Source organism: Sceloporus undulatus, chromosome 3 (genome assembly GCF_019175285.1).
Source record: "Sceloporus undulatus isolate JIND9_A2432 ecotype Alabama chromosome 3, SceUnd_v1.1, whole genome shotgun sequence".
NCBI classification, from domain to species: Eukaryota; Metazoa; Chordata; class Lepidosauria; order Squamata; family Phrynosomatidae; genus Sceloporus; species Sceloporus undulatus.
In genome coordinates, this window is record NC_056524.1 from 150266055 (window position 1) to 150290894 (window position 24840).

General features: G+C 39.2%; 1 protein-coding gene across 1 annotated transcript in view; it reads left to right on the forward strand.

Annotated features, from left to right (window-relative positions):
* The window catches only part of ADK (adenosine kinase), a 115184-nt gene extending 90933 nt beyond the window's left edge, over positions 1 to 24251 (forward strand). Inside the window, exons 7-8 of the mRNA XM_042458443.1 lie at positions 10177 to 10263; positions 23163 to 24251. Coding sequence (XP_042314377.1) covers positions 10177 to 10263; positions 23163 to 23287 — 212 coding nt within the window. The 3' untranslated portion in view covers positions 23288 to 24251. The remainder of the gene's footprint in view (positions 1 to 10176; positions 10264 to 23162) is intronic.
* Positions 24252 to 24840: the final 589 nt, after the last annotated feature.

Genomic DNA, 24840 nt, shown 5'->3' on the forward strand with positions numbered 1-24840 from the left:
GGTATACTTGGTCTACTCCTTCCTTCCCCTGCTCTCTCTTTCTGTCTTCTCCTCTTTCTTCTTTTACTCTCACTTCTTCTAGCAGCATTCATAAACTTCCTATTTCTTTTTCTCAATCTAGCCAACATTTTCTCTATCACCCTCCCCAAAAAGATAAAAAAGTTTTTCATAAACTGAGGAGGAAATTCCACTGCATAAAAAGTTTATATTAAAATGTATTAGGTGTTATAAGACCAAAATCAGAATGCTTGCAGATCAGTCACTATTCATTTATTTATTTATTTATTGCCCTTTTCCTGGCCCTTGAACTCAGAGTGCGTTAAAAAAAATGAAAACAAGTACAGATAAAATTCCACGTCATTAAGACATAAAAGAATTACACTATAGATAGAATTAAAAGCAATTTAAAATATATTCACTAAAAATAGCAGCAGCAACAACAAGTACAACTAATGCATCACCTTTCCCATCTGGAATTCATTTTCAAAGGCCTTCTGAAACAAAAATAAGTCTTATTTTCCAGAAAGAAACCATGGAAGGTCTCTCCAGGAAGGGACCTACAGACACATAGCCAACAATAATCTCCCAGCATGGATTTCTGGGTTAACCCCTTCATGAACAAATGGAACTACTGTAAGAATGCCTCCAGATCCCATCCCAACAGGACAGCCTAGAAACTAAACAGGGACACACTATTCCTGTCTAGTTGCTTGCATAGGTGGTCCACTAAGTGTCTAACCCATAGCCAGGGTTGATACCAAATTGACATGAATCTAGAAATCCATCAAACCAACCAACCATTGGGCTGTGAGGGCCAGGCCTTTGCCCAGAAGTGGAATAGTGGAAACTAGCCAATACAGGTTAAGTATCCCTTATCCAGAATTCCAAAATACTCCAACATCTACATTGGAGTATTTGTTCGTAGTGACACCTTTGTTTTCAGTGTCAGTGTACACAAATTTTGTTTCATGCACAAACTTATTAAACAATATTATATATAAAATTACCTTTAGAGTATATGTATAAGATGGATATGAAACATAAATGAATGTAATGTTTAGACTTGGGCCCCATTTCCAAAAATATCACATGTATATGCAAATATTATGCCGCCACACCCCCCCCCCCAACATTTCAAAACTCTGGTGGTGCAGTGGTTAAATGCCTATACTAAAGCCACTCACTCAAAACCATAAGGTTGAGAGTTCAATACCAGCAAAAGGGCTCAAACTCGACTCCGGCTTGCATCCTTCCGAGGTTGGTAAAATGAGTACCCAGATTGTTGGGGGCAATTAGCTTACAGTTGTAAACCACTTAGAGGCTGCTTAGTTCAGTAGGAAGCGGTATATAAATTAAGCTGCTGCTACTGCTATATTCTGGTCCAAAGTATTTCATATAAGGGAGACTCAACCTGTAGTTGTCCCATGTGGTAGGATCGAGGGAGGATTTTTTTGGTGTTTTTTTCCCCATGGACCAGGAAGGGTAGGGGTCTAAAACACATATGGAAACTCCCATCTCCCAAGAATCCTTTCCACATCCACAGGCTGTACAAATGGGAAAGTACCAATTTTAACTGGAGCAGCAGAAGCCAAAGTTACACCAGGGTCTGTATTAGATATAGCATCCAAGTCGGAGCAACCTTACATAAAAAATGCTGGGCAAGTTGTTCACAACAGGCTGTTAACTGGTCTAGATTCTCCTTTTGTGGGCCATAAAAGATTCTGACCACTCAAAACACTTCTGCTAGCCAGCTCTTTGCAGACATAAAGGTGGCAGAAATGAATAGCCTTTTGCTGCCCAAATGACCATGGAGTAGACCCTTTAGATAGGTTCTAGCTATTCTTCCATTGCATTTATTCCTGAGGTTTTTGCCATGGTTCTAGTTTTCTTCTTACTTGTTCCGTCACCAAGAATTCCCTGGAAAACCAGAAAGCACAAATTTGTTTGATTTGTATATAAAAGGCACATGGATGAATAGCAAATAGGAGCGGAGTATTAATAGAATCATGCTTTAGATGGTAAATGGAAAATTCATTGAGTCATTGCTGTTCTCTCAAGAAGTTAATTCTGTCAGTCTCACTTCTATAACCAAGGCTGTTAACATGGAATATAATGCCACTTGATCTGGCTTTGCTAGTGTTTTCTTTGTATGAAAAGTATTCAGAGCTTCCATCTTGGCAGAAAGATCCAAAATGCTCACTTAAAAAAAGGAAGCGTTGCATGTGGAATGTACTGATATATGCCAAGCTTGTCCAGAAACTGCCTTGACAGTCAGCAGAAATAAAATGGCAACAAACAGGGATAAAAGAGATGTTGACATAACAAGGTGAGCCAAAAGATGGTAAACAGCCATGGGGGGAAGCAGGTGCCCATATAAATGTGGCACATTATAAGACTAGCACTGTGTTGCCTCATCTCCATATCAGAAAGGACATTCTCTCTCTTCAGATAGTATACATTGAGAAGACTCTCTGTTGAAGTTGAGAGTCATGTCATTAGTTGTTTTAGAAAATACACATTCAAGTGGAGCTGCCAATGCACAAATAAAAGCTTATGCTGCTGGATTAAGTTTAAAGGCAGGTGGTGAGAATTTCAACTAGTCTCAGCCGTAAAAAAAAATTACTGTCTGGTAGACTTGATTGCAGTAAGCAAGACAGAATCCAGAATCAGAACTAGAAAGCCTCCCAGGCTACATGGGGCAAGCCCTCTACAAGAGGGAGGACCAGTGAGAGAGAGTAGCAAAATCATAAGACAGCAAAATTTTAGGTGCTGAATTGTAGCGTTGTGCAATTCATTCCAGGGGGGAAGGTTCAATTTGGATTTCCTTTCTTGGGCTTCTGAATGTTTTGAACAGGCCAGCTTTCAGAGACCACCACAAAAAATACTGGGAACCATAGAAAATTGCCTTCAGAGTTAACCCCAAATGATTCAGGCTTATAGACTGTGGTGCTGGAAAATCTTGAATGCATCCAAGATGTTAGTTGGTGTCCTTCTCCTATGCTGAAAGGTAGCATGTCCTGGAGTTCATAAATTGCAAGTTGGTATACCTTTTATTGGAGTAGTTTGTTAATTGAAATGATTAACATATTATGAATTACCCAGATTTTCTGCCTGTGACTGTGAAGAATGCTGTAACTGTTTGTAACTTTCTCAATACTGGCCAGTTTGATAATTTGAGGAACACAAACGATTAAGCCAAATACATGGCAGATATAAACAAATGGATACAACTCTATTGATTTTAGCTGATTCTCCCCACATGAGTGCTCAATAATTTACACTCTTACCTCTACACTAAATCAATTGCTATTTTCAGTGTTATGGTTTCCATTCATAATAATTTGCAGCCCCAAGCAGAAAAAGCATCCACAGATTTGACAAACTATTTAATGTTTGTCTTTTAGCCAGAACATTCCTAATTTACTGTTTCCTTAATATGCTTGCTAAATTTTATTTGGAAGTTTAAAACAAAAACAAAAACCCCAGAATATATGATCGGAGATCAAAATGCAAAACTGAAAATTAAACTGGGATTAGGTAATAGTTTTGTAATAGAAATACTTAAATGAAGAGTAATTAAAAATGAAAGGCTGTGACTTAAACTTGACACCATTTTAGGAGTGCAGAGGATAGATATTTTTAATTTAACCCTCTGGCCTGGTTGGTTATTATGTTTATATTGAGTAGGCTGTTTTGGGTTTTTTTTAAATAGCTCTAGGTAAATGACAGACAGTAGGGTGGTGTGTATATGTTACTTAGCCATGTTACGTTTATGAGTCTCTATCCGATGGGCATATTTTTAAAGGTTTGCTATGCAAACATATGATTCAGGAGCTCTTGCTAGAAAATGCTTGTCACAACTGTGATTATAATAACTGGCATTTTAATGAGTTGTGTTCCATATGTGGGAAATAATCTATAAACTAAATAAACTGTTCCATAATTTATACTAAAATGCACATGTAATTATCATGAAAGGAGGTAAATCCTATATATTCCAGTTAAAGCAGCAATTAAATGAAATCATGTGGATACTAATTAGGTGATCCTAAAAGAATCATAGATTTGTGTACATAATTATCAAAGGAACAATCAACAACTAATTTAGGATGAATAAATTTGTTTCATTTGGAGCACAGATCCTGCACAAGTGTTTAATTCTATGTTTCACAAATAATTCCACTGAGATCGGTGTGATTTTACTCCACATTTTGATGCATGTAGATGAGAGCTGATTCAGATCTCATTGTTCTAGCATCATAATCATTGCTTCAAATATATATATAAAGGTTACACAAGATTTAAGAAGAATTATTTAGCAACCACCCTTTTGTTTTTAGAGATGCAGACAAACACACCCAGACACATAAACCTGGAAATCTATGGAGATGTTATTTAAAGGCAGCAGAATTTACAATCCTGAAGGAGGAATTGATGGAACCAAAAGAAGATTATAATCTTGTAATTAACTACCTCCACTCTCACTGGGGTGAGGGACACAAAAACCCCATAAAAGTAGAAAAACCGTGAATAACTCTACCCCCCCCCCAACCATATTTAACATACACACAAAAAGTATGGTCCAAAGATTCAAGTGCCTTCAAGGCACTGAGGTTCCTTCACAACACAGAAGCAGGCAGATAGTTGGGCTTGTCACCATCTCCACTGTTGTCTTACATCATTTTAAATAGGGACTTAGAAGACATGCTGCACATTCACAGACTTACAATCTCACAAGCCTTGCAGTCCCTGTTAAAAATTGGATAGGACAGCAGTGCAGGAAACAGTAAATAATCTGCAAAATCTGCAAAAGTCAAACCAGCAAATGTGGAGGCTAACTGTAGATGTGGAGGCTAACTATAAAATCTCTAAGCTTTTACTTGAAATCTGAAAATCCATGGATAGAGTGGGGTTTAGCCCTTCCGGGTACAAAAAAAAAAATGAGAACGAAGATGTGATGTTAAAAATGAAAGTTACAGCTTTGCTTTCAGCGTTGATTTGGTATATGTTTTTACATGGATATTATAATAAACCACCATTCGTCACATCTCCTGATATAAGTAATTTCAAACTTTACCTAATCACTTTTTGTTAGCACATATTCTAAACCAGACGAAGAAAATTGGTAGAGTACTGATTTCAGGGAAGAAGGAAACAATCTTACACAAATTACAGATCATTTTTGCTAAGTGGGTATCCTCTTCTATCCAGATTGTGCCTCAAGCAGCAGGGGCACTTAGTAGTAGATGGAAATACTGAGAGATGAGTTTGTGATGTGTTTTCAGGAACCAAATATGACTTTCCATGGTGTAATTAGTATCTGTCATCTAGATACGGTGATACTTTCTAAAGGGCATGAATAAGCAACTATGATGTACAGTAGGTCCTTAGCAATTCCTTTGTGGGATATAGTTTTTGTTTGAATATTGAAATCCTGGACCTCCAAGCACATTCTGAAAAAAAGCAACCTATTTTACTGGTAGACAACAGAGCTGAAGGGTTGTTAAACTTAGGGATGAGTGGCACAGTCATGTTTATCACATAACTGTAACTAAAATCACAAAGTCTTAGGCCACTTTAAGGACTAATCAGTTTATTATGCCATAAGCTTTCCATACATGTGATAATTTTACAGATAAAAACTGGGACACGTGCAAGCAATATCAGAGCATGGTCAAGATGACAAGAAGTTATTAATGAAGAACCCACAAGCTAAGAGAGGCTGCAGCGGTTTACTTTTACAGTTTACTTTTTGCTCAGGAGCCCTGGTGGCGCAGTGGTAATTGCCAGTTCTGCAGCCACTCATTCACAAACCACAAGGTTGTGTGTTCAATCCCAGCCAGGGGCTCAGAGTCAACTCAGCCTAGCATCCTTCAGAGTCTCTAAAATGAGAACCCAGCTTGTTGGGGGATATTAGCTTACAGTTGTAAACCACTTAGAGACTCCTTAGTGCTGTATATGAAGCTGCTATTCTTATGCCTGAGTCTACTGAGAAAAGAAGACTCTGCCCTCTCCTCTCCCTCCTGATGAATTAACTGAGTGCAAACTACTTTTGCACTTTGAATTCAGTTTGCAGCAATAGAAGTAAGGTGAGGAGAAAGACAGAAGGAGTGAGAAAGAGACAGAAAGTGGGACATTTTTAAAGTAACTGAAAAAGTGGGATGACAGAGGATTAATTAGGACTGTCCGGCACATCAGAACAGTTGGAGAGTATGAGTTTCCAACACCTCAGCATACTTCATCAGATGCATGAGGTATTGCCCACAGTTTGAGACATGCATGATTATGGAGGAGGAATGTTCTCACTGTTATATGGAGCAGATAGGGCCAGCTATTCGTTATACACTGGAACACCTATCCTTTCCCATGAAATGAATTTGGCATATTTAAAACAAATCTGTGTTTCAAAGCACTAGCATTAGAAAGCCTTCAAACTCATAATTTAGAAATTTCCTAGGTGACAATGAATGAATGTTTAAACATAAAGTATGAAAATCTGTATTCCAATTATGGCACTTCACATTTCTGCCTACCAGCTTGTCATCATCCAGAAGCTGAGAAAATGACATTTCTGAGTAGCTTGCTGCTGAAGAGCAGAGAGGGGCTTACTCCTGGAAAGGCATGCATATTAAGGTCTTATACTGTGAGGTTTCCCAAAAGAAGAACACAGTTCAGAATTTTGTACATACATTTTTATTTTTATTTTAGGATTTTAAAGCAAATGATGTAACAAAGCAAATCATATGATGCACATACAATTAAATAGAACAGGAGTAAAATTTTACAAGTTAAGAATTTAAGATTATACACCACATTGTCTGTTCTTCCATTTCACAAGCATCTTGTGTCTTTGCATCTTGTAACTTAAGGCATAGTGTGAATGCTTGAGAGTGAATGCTCCGATATGATACTTGTGGGTTGTTTTTCCATCACATGCACACGGTTGAGGTTTTCTTAATAATATAATCAAGTATTGCTGATAAAATATGGCATGAATACTTATTCGTCAAAATCAACACTTCAGTCAGTAGTGGACTAAGGAGCTACATAGCCTGAATATAAGCACAGAAAAAGAAATAATTTCATACAACCAGAGCTGGCTAAACTTCTTCAAGAGTAATAGTCAGAAAGATGTTTTCTGCCTAGCTTTAGTGGACTTAGTATGCATGCTTATATTTTAGTATTCTCACACTTCTATTTTCTTTCTTTGATTTGATTTATATCCCACTTTCTCCCAGAGTTATTATGCAAGACAGCTTCCAAAATAATTAAGACATTATTCCAGGAAAAATTGAGTTAATTATACATATTGTTTAAAACTCCTGATGGCTGTAACAGGCAGCCGGTTGCTGAAGGACTACCTGAAGAAAACTAATTGCCTTCAATGGAAGGACAATAGGGAAGTTAACTTAACCTTTGAAGAGAGTTACATAATCTAGAGGGGCTGCTACTAAGAAGATCTTCTCTTAGTGTCCTCACTGAATGTATCTCTGAAAGTAAAAGCAAGAAAATGATCTCCCTTGCAGATCTCAGTGCCCAAGCAGTCATATGCATACAATCTTTCAGAATCCTTGAACTCAAGTTGTATGGGGCTTTATAGGTCATGACTACCATTGGGAATCAGAACCAGAAGTGGATTATTAAACAGCAGAGGAGTTAATATTCCATGTAACTAGCCCCCAGCAACAGTGCAGTAACCACATTTTGGATCACCTCCAGTTTCTAAACCCCCTTCAAATATAGCCACATGTATAGAGTGTTCCTAGAATTTAGTCTGAAAGAAGTAGTAAAGTTGAGTGTCTTCAGCATATTGGTGGCACTGAATGACATATCTTTAGACAGCCTCTCTCCATGGTTTCATGTAAATATTAAATAGGATAGGAAACAAACAGGCCCCCCAGAATACCATACAGGCCATCAGCCAGAGTGTCAAATCCCCCAGCAACACTTTCTGAACCTGCCTTTTCAAGAAGGACTGAAGCCACTGCAAAACAGTGCCTCACAGATAGGTGGCCCAGGAGAACATTATGACTGATATTATCAAAAGCTTCGGAGAAGTCTAGCATATCCAAGAGTAAAACATTGTTCCTATTCAGTTGCAACAGACTGACTGTCAAGACAACCAAAGCTATTTGGTCCTGAAGACAAATTTATATTGATTGAGATAATCCACTTTCTAGATAACTATATTGCAACAGTTGTTGTTTTTGAAGTCTCCTAATATGTATTGTGGTTGGGAGGCAATATGGAAGATTGCTTTGGAAAATGGGGGTTATAAGTTTGCTGTGCATGTTCTGGATGGGGGGGTATTTTTCACATTTGCATATATGTACTGTATTATGCACATAGAAATTTTCTTCTTGGCATGTTTTTAACCACCACCCACTCCACCATATTTCCACTCATGATGTTAAATTGAAGGAACAACAATTGTTACAGAATGACCTTTCTTGTTTAATTTTAATTGTGAAATCATAGTTCATCTTGCATGTAAAAAATATGTGCAGGTGTAATCGGCATTAGTCTCAGGGAGAAGACCTGCAAATTCTAAAGGTACATCTCCTGTGTGTGCCTTTTGTCTTGAAAAATTGAGTGGAAGGGTACCTGTCATTTTGTTCAATTAATTCTGCATTTTTAGATATTCTTTGTAAAAATAAATGTTGTGGAAAACTAATTCTTCCTTACATGATTCATCTGTGAAGGGAAATCCATGTATTGAAGGAACAGGCACTGCTATCCCCCTGCACACTCCAGTGTTGTGCACCTCTCTAGCCTACCACTGCCAGTGTCATTGGGTATAGACCTTTGCTGAAACCATTTGTGATCAGGATTTCTTTTTGTGTTGGAGTCAGTTTGCTGTGGTCTGCCATGGGATATTGGGATCCAGCAATGGAGCCCCATAACCCCTTTAAATTATACAATGCATGAACAGAAATATATTCTCATATAAATTTCTTTCAGTGTTTTTATGAAACTGCCATGCTTTTTCTACATAAGGACTTTGAAACCTTGCCTCTTTGTTGTATTTATCTGGGACTAACAACACAAGTGTATACATACTTAACCAGAAGTGAGTCCCATTCTGTTCAGTGCAGTTTATCTTCAGATGAATGTGTATAGAATTGCAACCCAGTTGTCTCCATTACATTCTTAAAAATTTCTTTGTTTCCCCTTGACCAGAGTTTGGAATATTGGGTTTGAAAAACATGCATCACTTAAAAACAAATTGTATGTAGGTAGCATTGGGATTTTTCATCTGCAGTTATATGCAAATTTAATTGAACAGTATATCTGTTAAGATACATGTGATACAGTGACTAAGATGTAAATCAGTAACAGCCTAAATAAAAATTTCTCTTTGATAAAATGCACAAAGAATGCAGATTAGGAAAACTGATGCGTTTGTACCTTTTATGAACTACTTTCCATCTTGCTTCTTAACATGCTTCTTAACATTTTGACAACTCCCTGTATTGCTATTTCAGGCTGCATAAACTTTAAAGCTCACACCCTATGTAAAGAAAGGCCTTATGGTCTGGCAGTGGGTGATGGGGGTGCCTGTTCTATCATTTTACCATTCCTATCTACCAAAGTACAATCCAGCCTCTCTGTTTTTCTTTGATGCACATGAACTGTGAAGCAGAGCATGCGTAGGCTTCTTTTATTCTGGTAATTTACACATTAACAAGGTGGTAATTATGTTTTTATCACATCTTTATGACATTACCCCCCAGGAAAACCTCTACTGATTAATTATAAGCATATACTGTATTTAATCTATGACCCTAGCACTCTAAAGATATTGCGCCCCCACATTATAAGTTACATGGGAAATGACACATTGAACTATATTGTAAAATAACTTGAAATAAACCGTAGAATACCAGCAGAACTGCAAAAACAAAGGAAATGAGACTTGGAGATGTTTCCATCAAGTTGTAACACTAAAGACATTTAGCTAGTTTTTTACCAACAAAAAAGTAATATTTTTCTTCTAGAAGAGTACAAAAGCCATGTTCTTTCCTTCTTTTTCACATCAGATTAATTCAGTCCTTTTTTATTGCATCCATAGATTCTGGAAGCTTCAATCAACACTTGGTTTTGAGTTGTTCTGAGTAACCAAGTGATTGTTGATTCTTTACAATGTCTTAGGATATGTTTTCTTTTCTCTTGTAGAAAATGAAGTAAGAGCTTTCCCTGTCTTAATTAGTGATCAGAGTGAGATTGTTGACACCAATGGAGCTGGAGATGCATTTGTGGGAGGTAAGTACTATTTGCTTTAAGACTTTGTTCAGAAATCCCCCCCCCCTTTTGTACATTATTGAAAAATAATGAGGAGAAGTATTATTTCCCAGTATTTTAGGATGCAAATTAAAGCTTTTTTCCCCAAGCTTTAATTTGCATCCTAAAATACTGTTTTAATGGCCTGTTAATTTTCTCAGGAAAAAAGTGTTTTGTGCCTTTATAAGATAATATGCCATTATGCGATATCCACACTGTTTCACACAATTAATTATATCTGTCACATGTTGCACAAGCAAGCTGCATCAAATGTGTTACTTAATGTACTCATACTCTCTTGGGACTTTAAAATATTAGTGTGTTGCTCTTCTAACAGGTTGTAGTGAATATTAAGGATTATGTAAATAGTGGAGTGTAAAATTTGAATTATCTTATTTTCCGTGCTGGGTTGAACAATGATGATCTTGGTGTGGAGGAACTCTCCACAATTCCATTGTCATGGATAGTTTATCTTGTCACATTTAGATTCACTGGGACTCAAAACCTATACAGGGGTGGGGGACCGATTAGAATGGTCGGCCCCAGAAGGCTGATGGATTCAGACAGATTCCTGATGGCTCTTGAGGATTTTCCTGTCACCTCTGAAGGCAATTCTGTTAAAGCTCTGACTGGCCTCTGGAATGAAGAAATGGCCTCATTCCATTATATCCAGGGCAGTGGATATAATATTGCAGAGAAGAGCCAAACAGCCCCCTGGTTTTCCAGGGAGTTGATGGTCATGAAATCAGATGGAAACTATAGCAGTGTTGACAGGAGACTCAAAGCGAGTCTGACCAAACATAAGCTAGAGCCTGTTTGAAAGCTTACTCCATGGCAGTATAGGCAGCAGAGAAATTATTTTTGCTGCTGCCATTGCATCTGCAGGAAGCCATCTGGCAGAGCTGTTCCAAGTGGTCTATTACACATTGGTCCTCAAGTAGAAAATGCAGCCTCCCCAACAGCCTGCTGTGAAGAATTTGCACAACACTTTTCAGAGAAAGTCCTCAGATTTGTTCTGACTTGGATGCTGTAGTTCAGCGGTTCTCAACCTGTGGGTCACGACTCCTTTGGGGGTCAAACAACCCTTTCACAGGGGTCGCCTGAGACCATTGGAAAACACATATTTCTGATGGTCTTAGGACCCGGAATTTTATGGTTGGGGGTCACCACAACATGAGGAACTATATTAAAGGGTCATGGCATTAGGAAAGTTGAGAACCACTGCTGTAGTTGATACAGTGCCAATGGATATAATCTTTGGACCTACAGTATTTGTCCTCTGTTAATGGATACTTTTGTGCAGTCTGAGGTTGTGGACAGGGCCCTTGGATAAGTGAGAACTACCATATGTGTTTTTAGACATTTGTCCTTCCCAGCTTATTAAAGAGGCCAGAAAGGGACTGGCTGAGTGGGTGAAGGGGGTAGTTAGTACTTCCCTACAACAAGATAACACTCCAGCCTGCCTAAAGGAGGCGATAGTGAGGCCTTTGTTGAAAAAGCCATCCCTAAATCCCTCTATAATGGATAATTATGGGCCAGTATTCAACCTACCATTTTTGGGTACGTTATTGGAGTGAATTGTGGCCTCCCAAATCCAGGGGCTCCTGGATGAAATTGATTATCTAGATCATTTTAATTGTGTTTTCAGGCCTGGCTATGGAAGGCAGACAGCCTTGGTTGGTTCGGTGGACAACCTATGCAGGGAACTACACAGGGGAGCATAGTCCTATTATTTCTCCTGGACCTCTCAGTGGCTTTCGATACCTTCTGAGCTGCCTCATTGGGATGGAATTTGGAGATACTGTTTTGCAGTGGGTCCATTCCTTCCTTGAGGGGCAAACGCAGAAAGTAGTGCTGGTAGACTCCTGTTTAATCTCCTAGCCATTGACTTCTGAGGTTCCTGAGGGGTCTGTTTTGTCCCCCATGCTGTATACATGAAACCACTGGGAGAGTTTGTCTGGGGTTTTGGGGTGCGGTGTCACCAATATGTGGATGACACCCAACTCTACTCCTTTCTCCCCAATCCAGGGAGGCTGCACTAGTCCTAAATCAGTCTTTGCTGTCAGTAATGTAGTAGATATGGAGAAATGATATATAACAGATAACAAAATATAGCGCTCGTGCTCTCTCTTTTCCTCCCTCTCCCTCTCTGTAGAGCATGGGGTCTCTGTGTCTGTATCTTCTGCCTACGTGCATTGGGACTATGCTTTTAATTAATATGTTAATTCAACAACAGCTGTCTTCATTAGTATATAAGGAGGTGGGAAAACATTTCTGGAAAAGGTTATTTTTCTGAACTATAACCAATTAGTATTTTTCAGCATAAAGAGAAGGAAGAGAGCCCATGAGTAGGTAGAAATTTATTGTTAAAAGCTAAAAGCCGTCACAATATAAAATATATCCAAAGAGAGCCCATGGCACATGTAAGACTAACCAGTTTATTTCATCACAAGTTTTGCATCTGAAGAAGTGGGCTAAGCATATGCTAAGCTAATGCTGAAATAAATGGGTTAGTTGTAAAGGTGCCACTAGTCTCCTTACTTGTGAAGTTATTTTCCCGATTCCTTAGATTGGTTCAGGAATTTTCTGATTTAACATGTGGACAGAAGCTCAGCCATCTCCAGTTTTGTCATCAACTGTCTTGTATGGGTTTTGTTGTGCTGTGGGGCTGTGAAACCTAATGACTGAGCACTGCTAGAGAGGTTGTAGAGGTTGTCCATCTGTGACAGGAATCTGTTTCCTTCTAGTGTTTTCATGGCAAGTGACTGAACTGCAGGTGAATTCTCTTAGCTACCTCCACTTTTGTTCATGCTTATTTTGTTTTGTTTACAGAAATTTACAGCATGGCAAAGTTATGTCTCCCCCTTGCCTAAACTGCTGTTGTCCCTCAGATTAACTTAATTAAAATTGTGTGGGTTTTTTGTTCTGAATCTCAGCAGACAGAAACTTCAGCAAAGTCCAGTAGAAGGCTGCACACTGCAGTTAAGCATATGCTTTTGACTCTTGTTGTCTAAACCAGTTAAACCTTCCCTTTTCTCATTTCCTTCATTTGTCCTGGTTTTGGTAACCTGCTACTGGGCACCCACTCTCCATTTTGCCAGATAGATGAAATGCTTCTCCTTACCATACTGCATGGAGAAAATGCCCAGAGGAGCTGCATTGTCCATCTACTATATAGCTGCAAATGTTTTAGTTTGTGCTAAAGAAACAAAGCACTGCTAAATTATACATCTTCCATGGATCTGTCTGTGCCACTTTGAAAATCCTTACTACTTTCATAAACATGTTGGCTGTTCAGCACTGTTTTCTGTCTAGTTATCATGGTTTAGAAAGATGCTTTCCTTTATAATAGCAATAGCAGCTACATTTATATACCGCTTCAAAATCATACCGCACTAAACAATCTATAACCGTTTTACAGTGTGTAAGCTAATTGCCCCCCAACAAGCTGGGTACTCACTTTAGCAACCTCAGAAAGATGCCAGGCTGAGTAGACCCTGGAGCCCTTGGCTGGAATCAAACTCACAACCTTGTGGCTGTGAGTGAGTGGCTGCAGTATCGGCATTTAACTACTATGCCACCAGGGCTCCCTTAATAATCCATTTATAATGTTACAGACACCTTTTAAAAAGGGGGGGGGACAATAAAAGATTGTGGTGTACTCACACTCTCTAGATGGAGTTCTCCTGTTCAAAAAGCATTTTAATACTGTTCCAGGCCTCTCAAAATGCTTACAGGGAAAAGGAGGAGTGCAGCCATGCTGTTCTCTTGAATCTGAAGCTTCTGCTTCCACTGATCATGTGTTCTTAAATGGAGCTGCATTACTAGGATGCTTGTGTTCCTATCTGAACAGTTTTAGAATTGTTATTGGAGGATTGCTGCTCTATCTCTTGGTGGTGATGCTATGGGATTCTTTAGGGCTGTGTTTTATTTTCTTTGCTGTTTAACATCATGGAATGGGCCATATGGCATCTGTAGCCTGCATTCCTCCCCCTTCTGCCACAGATACTGAATTTATACCTAAATCACTGAAAATCTGTAATGCAGTAATGATAACATAATGCTTCATAACAATTGCTTTCACTTTAAAAGAAAGCATACAGGGAATAAGCATTTTTTGTGTTCTAAGACAAACTGTGTTTTAAGAAGCACAGTTCAGCATCAAAGAGGGAGGGATGTTTTGGCCAATACATGTCACCAAATTCAGTAGACTGAGTGGATTACATGTGAAGATGTGCACTCCTGCTTACAGATATTGTCCACTCCTGATCTACCTGAAATCTCTGGGGAAGTTGCTTCAGAGATTGGATGGAAGTGTCATCAATAACCAGATGACTCCTCAGTGAGTGTTCAGAATCAGAACTGAACATAGGAATGGGTGTGGGGTTGAGGGTCAATAAAATAAAATCCAGTGCAGGAAAGATGGAGATAGTGCATGGTTGAGAGGTAGCTTTGCTTTCCCCACCTGAGTGGCATTCAGCATGCTATAGAAAGAGCTGGACTTTACCAAAATTATCAATTTTATATGTATCATTGATCCAGCATTGATAACAGAGGCACAGCAGCCTCAGTGCCAGAGAGCACCTTTCATCTGGTTAGGCTAATATACCAAATCCAGTCATATTGGACAAAAATAGCTGCAGTGAATCACACTTTGGTAACCTCTCTTTTGGATTGCTACAATGCATTAAACACAAGCTGGCTTTTCAAAAGAGTCTAAAATTTTCAGTTGGCCCAAAAATGGTCTACAAGATTGTTTAACAAGCCCTAGCCAATATGCTACCCATATCACACTAGGGTTTTGTTATCTGCCCTGCCCTCCAATCTCTTTCTGGGCCATGTTATAATTTCTCATATTAACCATCAAAGCCCTAAATGATTTGGGGGCTAAACCACCTGAAGGATTGTCTTGATGTACATATACCTGCCTAGGCCTTAAGATCATCTTCAGAAGTTGCTTCCAGATGGCTTTAGCAAATGAGTGAGTTAAGGCTGTGTAGGTGATGACCTTTGCAGAGACGGCACTCTAGTTGTGGAATGACCTCTCATGACTTTTATTGTCACATGAAAGTTTGTTTAATTTCCCCCAGGCATTTTTGTAGTTTAATTTTTGATTCAAGTGTATTTAATTTAAGCCCGTTGTTGGTTTTTATTTGGGCTTATTTTGTTATTTTAAACATTTTAAGATAAGTACATTTACTCATTATGGTTTTATATTGCATGGTTTGCCTTTAAGTTTTAATTTGTGAACAGCTGTGAGAGCTTTGGTTTTGAGTGATGCAGAAAGATACTGAATAGATCAATCTTTTTACATCAGACTGGCTAGATAAATCTGTTGTGGGCTAAGTACAAGAGGCAACGCATGGAGAGTAACTTCTCTCTTCTTTCTAGCCTGTCATAGTTAGAAACAGTCAGAAAAAAGTTGTTCAAGTGGCTTACACTTCTCAGCTATATCTCTAATAAAGAAGATTGCTCCTTGGAAATCAGAAGCCTATTCTGTTTGTCCTTATCTAAGGTTATTTTTCCACATTCCTTATATGGAAAATGGAAAATGTGGGTAGCTAAGAAATAATCTTCTTTATCTATTTGAAGATAACTTAATCACAGATCCAAAAAGAACTTAAAATGCCAAGGGAAATGATATTATCCTTATTGGGATATGTAGCTACTGTAAATGGAGATAAAAAAAATTAATATTCTGCCTAAACACTTTTATTTCTTCTTAGCTGTCCTTTGCTTTTTTAAGTGACTTTAATATTCTTGTCCTTAATTCTGTGAATGTGGACTGTAATTTATATTGGGAACCAGTTCTTTTTTCTAGTTTTGCATATAAAGTTGTGTTTTTGCCCAGGGGTGTCTTCATGCTTCTGTGGTGCATGAGACACCATACTGAATCCCATACATTGTTCATACAGATGGTTCAGCTCAAGTTAGTGTGAAAGGCAGGTCTGATGCATAGTGGAAACAACTGAGGTCTGCACTGATCCACTATGAGCCTCAGTCTTTCACTTGCTCTTAAGCACCGGCTCCCTGCTTTTAAAGAATATTGATGAGAAATGGAAACATCAACTTTCTGAGCATATTATTATTTGCTTTTGTTTTTCCCTCCCTCTTTTACTCAGTCTTATCCCCAAGTCATGTTGCCCCTTCCTGTAGAAATACTACCCTCTCTCCATCCCTTTAGTCTAAACTTAAAACAACTAGTCACTGCAACTTTCTTCTTTCTAGCTTTCCACTATCACACCACACCTTAGGCCATTTATCTTCACCATGAACTCTTATGTCAGCATTTTCCATCTCTCATTGTTTACAAGACATCACACTTTAGTCTTTACATAAACTTCTTCATTTCCATCTATAATGTAGTCTTCCTCTTCTACTGCCTTCAACTTTCCCTAGCATTATTGTCGTTTTCCAGTAAGTCATTTTTTTTCTCATGCTTTCAAAGTATGATAGTATCAATTTACTTCTTTTGACTTCTAATGAGAGACCCGCTTGATTTGATCTAGGACCCATTTATTTGTCTTTTGACAATCCACGGTATTCACAGAACTCTTCTCTAGCTGCACATTTCAGATTGACTGATTTTCTTCCTATCAGCTTTCTTTATTGTCCAGCTTTCACAGCCATACAAAGAAATTGGCAATACAATGGCATGGACAATCCTGACTTCAGTACTCAATTTTATATCTTTACCCTTCACGATCTTATCTACTTCTTTCATAGTTGCTTTTTACCCCCACTGTCAGCTTTCTTCACTGTCTTTCACATCCACTACTGAACATGTATTGTACTTTATATTCTAAGTTCCACTGGTCCTTTTAGTGATACTATGTAAATAATAACAAGCATTTGTGCGGAATGTATAAGAGAAAAGGAAAGGAAAAAATCAAAACCCCACAATGGGATGGAATTTGACTAGAAAAGAGGTATTTACTATGTGGTCTTTTTCATAAGCAGTGATCTCATTGTGTGTGTTTTTCATTTTTGGAGAGGAAAAATATTGCTATTGAGTAAAAATATTGACACATCTCAGGCTGTTTGTTCCAGCTTTCTGGTCTCCTGCAGAGTATTTTATAACATCCTTATCGATGGACCTCTTTACCCAGCTCTCTCAGTTTAACTGAACTGAGTCGATTTGCTACTGCAGCTTCAAGTAGCTGTTATGGAACAAGCAAGACATCCTAATAAAGCTGTAAATGTATTTGCTGAAACATGGTATTGATTTTACTTGGTGAAGGGGAAGCCTGGTGCCAGGGTGGATGAGCTGAACTGCAGTTTTTCATTGTCATCTGTCACGGCTGTGGAAAGCTAAGTCAATCTATAAGGGGACAAATTAGAATTTGCCTGAATGTATTCCTTTAAAAAGGTAACTACATGTCCTAGACAGGTGGAGAAGAGTTGTAATACAGTAGAGACTCAGTTATCCGACGTAAACGGGACTGACTGGTAGTCGGAGACCTGAAAATGTTGGATAATCCTGAGGGTCATTTAGTCCCCGATGATGGCACGCATGCACCCGCGCTGCCATTGGGGACAAATGTCCGTCACCTCCTCCCTCCTTCCCTACCTCCTCTGCAGCGGCTTCTGCCCTGGCTTGGCTGCACGGGGACAGAGTCTGGCGAGGCTGGGAGAGGGCCAAGGTTCCAAGCCCCAAAGGGGAGGCCTGGACGCTCGGCCCAGTTCTCTCCTTTTCAGCTTGGTTTTCCTCAGATCCTCCTCTTCCCGGATCTTCCTTTTCCCCCAAAGGGCTCTTTGGAAGGAAAAAAGGGAAGGAAAAAAGGGAAAGCAAAGCCTGGCAGGGAGGAGGAGGAGTCAGCCCGTGACCCCTTTTCTTCTCTGAGGAGGTTTGCCAGACCTGAGGCATCCCTGGAAGGATGCGTCAGGACCAGCAAAGCTCCCCTGAGAGGAGGAGTCGGCCCACCCACCCTCTCCTTCAAGGGTCTTTCTTCACCCCTTTGATCCATTGAGAGAGGTGGGAAATAGAAATATTATAATTATTATTATTATTATTTCTAGATATGGTGAACAGTAACAGTTTTCCCCACTCTTCAAATTCTTTCCCAGCCCTTGCAATCTTTTGTATATGTTCCTGACCACTGGGACAAAATGAAAAGGCTCATTTTTCATCTTTCTGTATAAACCTTTTTTTGGCTCAGCTCTGTGCCAAACTCAGTTAGGGGTGTCTGAGTCTGTATACGATGTGCGTCTGTTCTAGACACAGAGTCAGAAATAACTGGTTTTCCCTGCCTTTTCATACACAGATTACTAGCTCTCAGGTTTTATCCATCTACAATCTTACAAGCAAATTTCATGCCTTGCAGACAGTTAAGTTTTAATGCCCGACGCTGTTTTTGTATCCAGGGATTTGTCCTGTAAGAATGTGTGTTAATTTAATGGATAACAGACTGTTTTCACTGTGGTTCTCAGGGAAAAAAAATACGACTTTTGCCAAACATGCTGTTTTATTTTTGAAAGTGTAGCCACGCTTGGCAGGTAGAGTTTTTTGCCAATGCAAGGAGCTGCCCAGCAAACCTAGCACAGGATTGTACAAAGTTGAGACTTTGGTGGGGAGTCCCCACTACCATGTTTTTCATTTATTTTTGTCCTGAGAATTATACTTTTCTGTATGTGGTCTCAATGTTTTTCAGTGACAGCAAAAGTATTCAGTATTTGTACTGTACTGATAATCTTTACTAATACTTCACCAGTCTGTTCCTGCCCATACAGAAGACAGACAGGCCAGCCTGTTTAAAATCTACCAATGACATTAAATCAATTTTTTTCTTCATTTTTCCCCCAGTTTACCAAGAGTTTTTTGAATGACTTACAGATTAAAATAGAGTAAAAGTACTGGTCCAGTAGAAGAATACACAGCAATCAATAAAAGAGCAACACAGAACAATCAAAAAGAGAACACAGCCCTATTTCTCATGCTCTTCTTTTCAAGGCTGTAAATGCATAACACTAAATTAATAGAAGCATTGAGCATGACCAAGTGGTATACAATGATGTATAGTAGAGGTATGGGACTTTTGTTCCCCTTTCCGACCGCAGCTTTCCATGAACCCTAAAAAACTGCTTCAAGGGATGCCCAGCCCTTCAGAACACTTTTTAGGGTGGATGGGACACTGCAGGAGGATGGGTGGATTGCTGATTCTTGGTGGAAGTGAGGATACAGAGGAAATGCAAAACCAAATACTTCTAAAATTTCTGCAGGATTTAATTTATAATAGAGGCCATCCAACATGAATTTTGGATTTGATTTGTTTTGTTGTTGCTTTGTGCCTTCAAGTTATCTCTGACTTATGGTGACCCTAAGGTTTTCTTGGCAAGTTTCTTCAGAGGGGTGTTGCCATTGGCATCCTGGGAGGCTGAGAGAGTGTGACTCCCCCAGTGGATTTACATGGTTGAGCTGGGATTCAAATCTTGGTCTCCAGAATCCCAGTCCAACACTCAAACTGCTACACCATACTGGTTCTCAAATTGTGCATTCCAGATTTGAATCCCGAATTATATGAATTTAGGATAGATGAAAACACCCTCAAACATAGGGTTCTAACACTGCTGAATAACTAGAGAATCTGAACAAATCAAGGATGAGAGCAACTTTTTAAAAAATTAATTTGATTGATTGATTGATTGGTTTGGATTAAACAAATCACTCTCATCGCTAATGGTGGTATTTGTTATACCCAAGATCTATTGATCTAGAATTATAATTCAAATTTTCCAAAGTTAATGCTTGTCAGCTGGCCTGTATCAATTATCACAATTCCAAATTCATAATCTAAACTACATTATAGTTAAAATGTGTGAAGGGGAAATAAATGTATGCTGAACTGCGAAACAGGCTTTGACCTTTCTTAGTGTATTGTGGTAAGCTTAGCGTAGCATAGGTTCCAAAATCAGATAATAGATGTCTTCAGGGTGTTGTTATCTTTCCAAATGATGTATTGATATCTTTTTTTTTTCATATATACATAAGAATTAAAAGATGGAATTTTGAGATCTAGTAAGGACAAGTTGTTGACTGAAAAGTGCTATTGAAGTCAGTAAATGCAAATATTGTGTTGGTGGTTCTCAGCCTTTGATTCTCCAGATATTTTGGATCACTCTCAGAAGCCCCAGTCAGCGTTTGAAGATGGGTCTCTCTATTATAGTCCTCAAAGAGGACTATAATATTATTCCACAAGACTTAATGAGAGGATTTCTGTGTCATAGGTTGGAAAGAATATTGGTACAGTCCGCCTGCGCCATCCGCAGGCTTGCCATCTGCAGATTTGAGCTCATGAGGATGGCAAGTCCAGGGGGACAAAAGTTTGTGTGGTTGTGCCATGCAGGAACGCGCCACCATTAGAATCAATGGGATTTTGCATTTTTTTCGCATGCGCAGGGGGGTTCAGAACAGATCACCCCACATATACAAAGGGACCACTGTACTCCTGGGAAAACCTATCCAGAGGTAGCCACGTTAGCGATGTAGCAAAATACAGGGGCATCCAAAATTCACAAAACAGTGATACACTTATTGGGGCAACCAAAATGCACAAAATACATGTTGCCAGCTTTCAAAGCTTGGTTTCTTCATCTGGCAAAAATATTAAAAATCATACAGGAGAGGGGAGGGGGAAATTAAGGCAAACCTAATCCCAAACCTGAATTTTATCATGATATGGCTATTCTCCGTTCAGGACATTCATTCAGGCAGGCATCTCCTCCTCCTGGCCATGTGGGTACTCCAGCAAATTGCTTTTTTAAAATGTCTATTAGCAAGACAAAAAGAGAAGCCAGTGGAGCTTGGAAAGCATGTAACATGTATTTTGGTTGGTCTAATATAGGCATCACTGTTTTGTGGATTTTGGATGTTATCGTACTAGGGAAACGTAGGCTGGAGACTTCTACTGCAGCAACATTGGTATCTTAATAGACATTAGATGGCATAGGCATTAATATAACTTGTCTTTTTGAGAGGATAGTATTTAAGGAAAGAGCCATGAAAATGCTAGGCCTAAATCTTCACCCATACTGTATTGGGATTATTATCCCTTACAGTAGAGTAGGAAACCTTTAGTTATCCTGATATTTTGGCATTCACCTTCTGTAGGCCCCAGTTGGCATGGTCTGTTATATTGAATGGGGGGGGGGGGATTACTGCCTAAACATTTAGAAAACCACTGCTGTTAGAGAACAAGGTTCCTATGAATAGGCCAGAATCTGTCAACCCTAATTTTAGAGAGCAGTTCTGTTGCGGGGGTGGCAATTGCTGAGCACATTCTTAGGGTTATAAGAAGAATTCCTGAAAATGCAGTTGAGTTTGTGTTTTACCTCTTTCCTCCTATAAACCTATCTAGGAAAAAAAACTCCTCTTGTTAAGGTTAAAAACCAAATATGGTGTCTTGCAACTCCCATCATCCCTAATCAGCACTGTCAGTAGTGAGGGATTATGGGAGCAGAAATCAATATATGTACATCTATGGCACCATAGTTGGCCACCCTGGTTTTCTCTGAAGTCAGACCAGTTTGTGATTTGGAGGTCAGATTTCTTTTAAAATATGCAAGCTAAAACACATGTTTAATGTTTAATAAGCAAATGACTAGGTTATTTTGGGCTTGTGAGTCTATTCTAAAATATGTCCATTTGAGAAGGCTCCAGAGCATTTTATTTTTTAACGACAATGTTGCTGGCAGTTGTTATGTTTATTTTATACACTATCCTTTCCTCAAAACCAGAACTCAAAATGACATACAGATTAAAATAAATACAATGTCATTCAAATATACAAAAGATCAACATTAGAATGGAATTAAACTTCTAATAACATTAAAAACAATTTAAAGAGGTTAGTGCTCTGGAAGAGGATGTGTTACAAGACCTGAAATGTGATTTTATGTCTACCTTCCTGGTAGAGACAAGATGTAATAGTAACCAAACTCTCACTTATGTATTCTCTCAGCCTGCTCCCATTCATATACTGTTTTTCTGTTTGGCACAAATTATAGTTTACTGTTACAGCTAAATGGGCAATCTACATTTTTTACTTGTCCTTCAAAGAGAATTGAAAACTTTAGTTTGAAAATGGCTTCCAGTTTTAATTAGAGCAACATAACTTGCTATATTTTGCAGATTTGCATTAAAGAAGATGTGCTTGAATCCAAGAAGAGACCAGGAATAGTGTTTGTGTAATTCTAAAGAATTCTTATTGGAACATATGGTCAGCTGAACTGCCAAGCATTCCTTGAACTAGCTCTCCTTCCCCCCCCTCTCTCTCACACACACACACACTGTTAAATAGAGTTTGTCTGTAAAGTACTGTTAAAAGCAGTCTCTGTGACCCAGATCATCTAGTTAATAGGGGATTGTGAGCTCCTTGAGGGCTGAAATGTGTGCAGTTCGGAACAGTGGCGTTCCCAGCCAGGGCTTCACCTGGTGCGGAGGCTGGGGCTTTCAGGAGGTGATGCTTATGAAGGTAGGGCCAAAGGGGCAGCCTCCTCCCCTTCCTCAGCTTTCTTGAGTACACACTGGACTTGGAAGGCAGCTGGGCAGGAGGCAGCAACATGCTAGCCCTTCTCCTCTGTCCTGGGCTTTCTCCCTGGAGAGGAAGCCCTGGACAGAGCTCCTGCCCTGAAGATGGAAGAGGGCCCAACCAGGTGTCACCTGCTTCTGGGTGTCACCCGGTGCAATCCGCACCTCCTGCACCTCCCACTGAATTGGAAGACCTTCTGTAAACTACAGTAAATCCATGGGATAGGTCAAAGTATAAATGTAATAAATAATACAGTAAAGTTGCGTTGCTATTCTCCCTCCTCATAAAGAGAACTGATTGGGCACATTCACAGATATTTTTAACCTAATGCTTTATTTTACTCCTGTCCTTCAGGTTTCCTCTCCCAGCTTGTGTATGACCGACCGCTGACAGAGTGTATCCGTGCTGGACACTATGCTGCCAGTGTGATTATAAAGCGTTCCGGCTGCACCTTTCCAGAGAAGCCTGACTTTCACTGATACTGGTCAACCCAGCGGATCAAGAGGAGACACTGCCTGCCTTTCCCTCCTTCCCTGGTTGTCCTGCATTGATGCTTCTGTACTTCTATTCGCTTGTATGTTTCACACATCTCTGTTTTGATTCCCTGTATCTGTTTCCAACCAACAGTGTCTTGCATGCCTTAAATAAGAGGCCAAGCTCTGTTCAACTTGAAATTCATTATCTTTAGTACATTTTCTAGCAACAGCACTATATGAGAACACCCACGGCTGTTTGGCAACAGTTGACACTTCTAGTATATTCCTGTAGAGTATACAGCCCTGGCTCATGCTATTCACCTCAGCCAAGTGAAAAATCATTGACATGTTCTACTAGCTTTAGACTTAATTAATAGTATCGCACTGGTGCACACAAGGAAAAAATAATAATTTGCTCTTTGTGCCCATGTATATTAGACAATAACTTCCATCATCCTTATTCCATAACTTCATTGCCATGCTGATTTGGAAGGTGGGAGTTGTAGTCAAATGTATCTGAAGAGTGCTAGCTTGTACAAAGCAGCTTTGTGCTCCTATGTGATAATGGGACCCATGTTCCTAAACACTTATTGGAGTAAGACTTAGGTCTCATTTCCTCCACACAGGATCAAGATACTTTTGATATAAATAAATCCCATTAAAAGACTCTCACTAGTTGGGAGCTTAAGGTTGTATCTCATAGTATTATATATGTGTGTGTGTATATATATATATAAATATATACATGTGTGAAAATGAAGTACAGAAATACTCATGCAGGCTATCTCATCAAGATATGCCAAAAGAAGTCTTTTATTTCAGCGCACAGTTTTAAGACAATAAGGTACTTCAAATAAATGAGAGATTTTATTTCTACTACAGTATTCAAAGGAGACATTCTGAAAATGTCATTCATTACTTTACTTTGTAATTTGATACTGATAAATAAAACAATTGTGATACAGGACTTCCGGCTTTTCATTTGTGTACCCAGCTTTTGCTGGAATAAATCCCTTCTGAAAGGAAATCAAATGAGTGAATTTACTTCATTTTAATTCTGATTGTGTCCTGATGATACTGATCATTTGGAAAAGAGTGAAGAGCATTAGGCATTACTTATCGAGAGCTACAAATTTTCCACTATGAAGTGTGCCTTCAAATTGTTGCTGGCTTATGGCAACCTCAAAGTGAACCTTTGATGATGTTTCTTGGCAAAATTTGTTCAGAGGGGTTTGCCTTTGCCTTCCTCTGAGGCTGAAAGAATGTGACTTGCATAACATTACCCTGTGGGTTTCCATAGCCAAGCAGGGGTTTGAACCCTCATCTCCTGAAGCCGTACATCACGTTTCTGCCCTTAGAGGCCACGGCAGGGGCCTTCACAAAATGGTGGCAGCGACTCCATGTTGGCAAGCAAGTGTCTCAACACCCGGCCATAGCTGCGCCAGCCTAGCTAAGTACCATTGGAACAGGCCAGATCCATGGGCAGCATACCATAGGTTTGGTCAATGGTTGCCTGCCTGTGCATTTTGCTCCTATGAAGGTACAAGCATGTAAAG